Raw genomic sequence first — 6621 nt, 5'->3', positions numbered from 1 at the left:
GCTGATTGGTTAGTTCATGTCACATGACCCGCGGTGCGCTTGCAGCATTCTGAAAAGTTGAAATGTGTTTATCTCGATGTGGCGCGGACGCACCTGGAAAAGATGAGCGTGTCGCACTGCGTGCGCGTTGCGACCACGTCGCTTCCATTATGAACGCGCCTGCCACGCGTCTACATTTGAAATAACGAACTTGAGCGCGCAAAAGATATGTGAACGGCCCCTTATACTGTCTTTTTACACATTGCGTTGCATCGTGCCGCGTAAACATAAAACCCTGTCTGCATTTGTGATCGGAGAAATGACAAACAACAAGTGCTACTCTACTGCCCAAAACTCGCGTTTGAATCATCAGTGGCGAATGATAAAAGAAAACGTACTTACGTGAGTCAGAACTGCCGGCATTTTAGTCTAACGTTACTCTCCCAGAATCAGTGAACAGTCCTCCATAAAATGTGCCGGCGATCCACAGCACTAGGTTGATGTATTCCCTCAGCGACCAGCACGGATCAGCTCCAGGCATGACGAAGTGGATATCGTCCTCTTTTGGAAGACCAAATAAAGTAGTTTCGCTTTCACAACGAAGCACACAGCGTCTTCAGGACAATGGCTGCAGCGTCAATAATACTACAGTGAGAATAAAAGTTACGCCTTCTTTCTTTGCGTGAACATTTGGGCGGCGTTATGCAAATCTTCCCACATCGTGACGTAGATATGTGGGGGCGTGTTAGAACGAGCCGTTTTAGGAGGGCGTGGCTGACTCTGAACTTTTATAAAGAATATCTCTTTGGATTTGAGACTTTAGTCTTTGCAACTTTACAGATCTTCTTTATGCACCAAGAGCTTGTAACACTCCAAAGAGAAAGGAAAAAATTAAATCGCGTCATATGACCCTTTTAATATTTATTTATTTGTGAAAATGCTTTGTCTTCTAAAGTATAAGTATGTTTATTTTACACAATTATTTTTAATCCATTTTCAAATGATTTCAAATTTCTTAAATATAAATAAAATTATATCGGTTTTAAATCGGCCATCAGCCACCCTGCTTTCCAAGATATCGGCATTGGCTGTCAAAAAAAACCCATATCGGTCGACCACTACTGGTAACTAATCTGTCTAATATACCGATAAATCAGACAATTTGTTTTAAAAGTTTTTAAAATCAATAATATAAAAAGAAAACAATGTAAAATGGTGCATAACCTTATTAGAATATTAGAAATAATGTGACAATAGGTATGGACTGTAAGTAAAAAAAAATAAAATAAGTACAAAATTTTAAATGTATACATAAATGCAGCATTCAAAGAATAACCATTGTAAACTATTGCTGTTAAGATATGTTTGTTTTTTTCTGATAATCAATAATAGTTGCTTTCTGCTTGAAATTAATCTGTAAAACCAGTATGTCAGTCAACCTCTAACATAAAAGTACGTTACATCTAGTGTGTTTTCTTTGAGAGAATTTTGTTATTCATTGTGGGTTGTTTTTTCTTCTTCTAGTTTACAGTGGAAAGCATACAGCTGGAGACAGAAGGTAAGGCATTTAAAAAAAATAAAAAATAAAGTAGAATGCAATGTTACATGTGGTTCATTCAGTCACTATTATGACTTTTGTGTAAAATAAGACTTGTGGTGTTGTGATTGAAGGTCCTGATATGAATGTGTTGGAGAACGTTTTCTTGCGGTCGGCGGAGCTGACCAGATGTGAGTGGTGTACCGTCAAGAAGCTGCCGGTCCTGTTTCTGCAGACCACCGATGAGGAGTGCCAGCGATTACAGACTCAGCTGCAGATGTCTCAGGACAAGGGAGGAGTATGGTACGACTGCAGTGGCAACAGTAAGTATCACAACGTTGCGCTCTGTATAAAGCAAAATCTCCTTAAAAGCAAAGTATGCCCAGGGCTCTATGCTTACTTTTCTTTTTAGGAGTGCTTGTGCTCCTAGTTTAAAAAATTTAGAAGCACGGTCAAAAATTTAGGAGCACCTTCTAATCAATAATCAAAAATTCAGATCAAAAACGTACTTACGTGAGTCAGAACTGCCGGCATTTTAGTCTAACGTTACTCTCCCAGGATCAGTAACCTGGACCTTCCCGTTACGAGATGATACAGTCATGGCCAAAAATATCGTCACCCTTGGTAAATATGATCAAAGAAGGCTGTGAAAATGAATCTGCATTGTTAATCCTTTTGATCTTTTATAAAAAAAAATTCACAATCTAACCTTTCATTGGATAATAAGAATTTAAAATGGGGGGGATATCATTATGACAAATGTTTTTCTCTAATACACATTGGCCACAATTAACGGCACCCTTTTATTCAATGCTTTTTGAAACCTTCATTTGGCATAATAACAGCTCTGAGTTTTCTCCTATAATGCCTGATGGGGTTAGAGAGCACCTGACAAGAGATCAGAGACCATTCCTTCATCCAGAATCACTCCAGACCCTTCAGATTTCCAGCTCCATGATGGTGCTTCTCCTCTTCAGTTCACCACACTCATCTTCTCTAGGGTTCAGGTCAGAGGACTGGAATGGCCATAGCAGAAGCTTGGTTTTGTGCCCAGTGACCCATTTTTGTGTTGTTTTTGAGGTTTGTGTTTGGATTTATGTACGGTTGGAAGATCCAAACATGGCCCATTATAAGATTTCTAACAGAGTCAGTCACTTTTAGATTTGGGAATTTTCACTGCTCTAGCTCTTTTCTTAAAGTCATTTCACTCATTTGTGAAGCTCAATTATCTTTTGCTGCACATCAGAAATATATTCTGTGTTTTTTCTCATTGTGACGGACTATTAAGGGAATTTGGGCTTTGTTTTCCCTCCTATTTATATTCCTGTGAAACAGGAAGCCATGGCTGGATAATGTCATGTTCATAATCACCCTGGAGTGCTCAAAATTGTGAATATGAATGGGAATATACTTCAGAGATATTTTACTCATAATAATTTCTAGGGGTGCCAATAATTGTGTCCAACGTGTATTTGAGAAAAACATTTATGTCATAATGATATTTCCTCCCATTTTAAATTCTTATTATCCAATGAAAGGTTAGATTTTTGTGAATTTTTTAAATAAAAGATCAAAAGGATTAACAATGCAGATTAATTTTCACAGCCGCCTTTGATCATATTTACCAAGGGTGCCAATATTTTTGGCCATGACTGTATTTGACTCCTTAAAGTGATTTACAGGGAATTTTGTTTTTACCCTTGTAATGGCATTTTTCTAACTTAATTAAAAGTATGTAATCTTTTATGTCAAATTCCCAAAAAATATATTTATAAGCTTTTTAACATTTCTAATTAAAACAACAGAATAAAAACAAGTGGAATAAGAAGTAGAATAAGATTAAGCTACCGATCAAATGAAATCAGTATTTAAGAAATTTATGTGTACCTTAGTTGGCACAGAAGGAACACACAAGTGGCTTGTAGGTGTATTTTCAGACGTTTAATGAGGCTCAGAGGTCGCATGAGTGCAATTAAATTCATTTTAAAAAATAAAATTTTGAATATAGAAATATTAAATGATTTAAATAACAGAAAATAATTACAAAAATAAAGCATATTTTCAAACAACCTTTGAAAACGCCCCTTACACTCATCGTGCCCTTACGATTATTCTTATTCCTATATCTTAGTTGACAAAAAAATATTACAGACTTTAAAGGTCATTGGAAAAGAACGAATCAAAAAAGTTCTGAGAATAGCTCAAGCATAATTTCTTTGAAAATAATACTTGCTTAAAGTGTCACCTACTGTAGGGCCATATGATTTCCACGATGTGGAAAACATGGACGGAATCACGGAATCCAGCCATAAAAACGGAATGTACTGTATAATGAGGATTGTCACGGAATTTGTCAAACTTGAAATGAATTAATCAAAAGTAGGTCATTACACTTAAATCACAATATGGACTAGTATCTGTGAAAGTTAAGCCGCAAAAAAGACATGTTCTGCCTGTTTCTGTGTGAATGAATGGCGCAGACGCGTGGTTTTGTTTACTACACACATACTGAATTGCGTGTGATGCTCAAGGTGATTTCAGCATCTGCCGACTCTCTAAATGAGGACATAAATACATGAAGAACATCTCCAGAACTGCTCTGAGAGTCACTTCATGACAGTTTTACCGTGTCCTTGTAGGTAAAACTTTCATCATATGTTATAAACCAGTGGTTCCCAAACAGAGGGGCGCGGAGCTATGACAAGGGGGGCACGGCAAGGCTGAGGGATAGTGTAAAGTCAGCAGATTATTTTGCAAAAGAAACCTGCGCAGGGTGATAAAGACTACACTGCGTAATTTTCCCGCTTATCATTGCCTGATAAGTTAATAATTTAAGTGCAAAATATTAATTTGACATATGTTAATGACCTCAACATGACTCGCAGCACCCGCTTGAAGGCTCCGTTATCAGTTGTTGCACTTGTGGTTGTATCAGTAACAGACCACTAGATGGCGCGATTGAATAATCAAGAGTTGTATTGCAGGGAGCCATGTAGAAATATAAATGAACGACGCATGGTTCTGCTCTAAGCATAAAAGTTACAAGTTTGTGAAAGGAACTTCCAGTGCCAGGTAACCGTAAAGCAGATGATGAATATACTTAAGATTCACAAATACCTAAACAACGTGTCTACACCATAGACTGTATAAAAACATGGACGTAGTGTCCGTGACGTCACCCGTAGGGTTCCGAAGTGAGTTTTTGAAGCTCAAAAGTGGGAGGAGGCGGCCATCGCCATCTTGGCAGTGCGTCACCGCGCGTCACTCCCGGATAATCGAAGATGGGCAAAGAGAGCTGGTTGTTGAAACCACGCCCACCTAGCTCAATGGTGGTGACAGCAGCGGCAATCCACCTGTCACTCAAGTGGCCACGCCCTTAATTATGCAGAACTTTAAGGATTAATTTAATTTAAACGGATGAGTTATAAAAAAACTCACCCCCCTAACAGTGGTCATGAAGGGCAAAATTAGCTATATAGACCAAAATCATTTTTTGAACCAGGCTGTAAACATGTTTTTTTCTGCTGTAAAGTTGGGCATTTTAACATGGGGAGTCTATGGGATTGACTCCATTTTGCAGCCAGCCTCTAGCTGCCAGTTGACGAATTACAGTTTAAGTCACTTCCTTGTTGGCTTCACGAGAGAGAGGGGGAGGTTGCCGCTTGGTCTACACCAGACGAGAGCGGCCCGATGCAACAAAAGCAAATAGAATCCAGTGATGTTCTCTGCAATGTTCACTTTGTCGCGTCCAGTGTGGTGAAAAGACAAGAAAATATGACTAGGCATATCTCGCCCTCAGATTCACCAGTACAAAGGTGGGTAATGAAGCCGAACAAGTTTAGACGGCAAGTAGGCTAGTTAAGTAGGACTATGTTAATCACAATATTTTATATTATATAATATATATAATTTTGCAATCAAGATCATGTTTGAGAGGGTGCATATATATATTCATAAGAGAATCATGAAAAAATTGTTTCTTCAAAAATATGAAGCAGCAAAATTGTTTTCAGCATTAAAATAATCTGAAATGTTACTGAGCAGCAAATCGGCATATTAGAATGATTTCTGAAGGATCATGTGACACTGAAGCCTGGAGTAATGATGCTGAAAATTCAGCTTTGATCACAGCAATACAGTATATGTTAAAACATTCAAATAGATATTTTAAATGGACACATTTCACAATATTACAGTGTTTACTGTATTTTTTATAAATAAATGCAGCCTTGGTGAGCATAAGAGACTTTCTAAAAAAAATAAATAAAAAAGTGTAGGGAGAGTGTTTGGGCCTGAAAATATTTTTCTCTACAAAAGGGGGGTCCGGCCGAAAAAGTTTGGGAACCACTGTTTTATACAGTCATACATCGTATGTTTATGATACACACAGAAATTTAAAGGGGTCATATGATGCTGCTAAAGAGAACATTATTTGGTGTAATGAAATGTGTTTATGTGGTTTAAAGTAAAAAAAACACATTATTTTCCACATACTGTACATCGTTTCTCCTCTATGCCCCGCCTTTCTGAAACGCATTGATTTTTACAAACTCATTGGTCTGAAAAGCGAGGTGTGCTCTGATTGGCCAGCTATCCAGTGTGTTGTGATTGGCCGAATACGTCAAGCATGTGACGGAAATGTTATGCCCCTCACCATACTGTTGATGCCGTGTCCCGGCCGGAGCTACGACACAAAAACATTAAAAACCATTACAAACGAGGCATTTGTTGCATCCAGTGGGGACATAATTACTGATTATAATGACTTATACTGTATTTTTACGCGTTACGTTGCATTGCATCGTGCCGTGTAAACATAAAACCCTGTCTGCATTTGTGATCGGAGAAATGACAAACAACAAGTGCTACTCTACACTGCCCAAAACTCGCGTTTGAATCATCAGTGGCAAATGATAAAAGAAAACGTACTTAGGTGAGTCAGAAATGCCGGCATTTTAGTCTAACGTTACTCTCCCAGGATCAGTAAACCGTCCTCCATAAAATGTGCCGGCGATCCACAGCACTAAGTTGATATTCCCTCAGCGACCAGCACGGATCAGCTCTAGGCATGACGAAGCGGATATCGTCCTCTTTTGGAAGACCAA

The 6621-nt window shown here is 38.3% G+C and overlaps 1 protein-coding gene across 1 annotated transcript in view; it reads left to right on the top strand.

Moving 5' to 3' along the window:
• The window catches only part of senp6a (SUMO specific peptidase 6a), a 42599-nt gene that overhangs the window by 13598 nt on the left and 22380 nt on the right, over nt 1-6621 (top strand). Inside the window, exons 10-11 of the mRNA XM_016237577.1 lie at nt 1504-1537; nt 1651-1839. Of these exons, the coding sequence (XP_016093063.1) occupies nt 1504-1537; nt 1651-1839 (223 nt within the window). The remainder of the gene's footprint in view (nt 1-1503; nt 1538-1650; nt 1840-6621) is intronic.

This window comes from Sinocyclocheilus grahami, unplaced genomic scaffold (assembly GCF_001515645.1).
Source record: "Sinocyclocheilus grahami isolate Dianchi unplaced genomic scaffold, SAMN03320097.WGS_v1.1 scaffold519.1, whole genome shotgun sequence".
Lineage (NCBI taxonomy): Eukaryota > Metazoa > Chordata > Actinopteri > Cypriniformes > Cyprinidae > Sinocyclocheilus > Sinocyclocheilus grahami.
The sequence above is the reverse complement of the archived record's forward strand: the minus strand, read 5'-3'. Positions and strand labels throughout refer to the sequence as shown.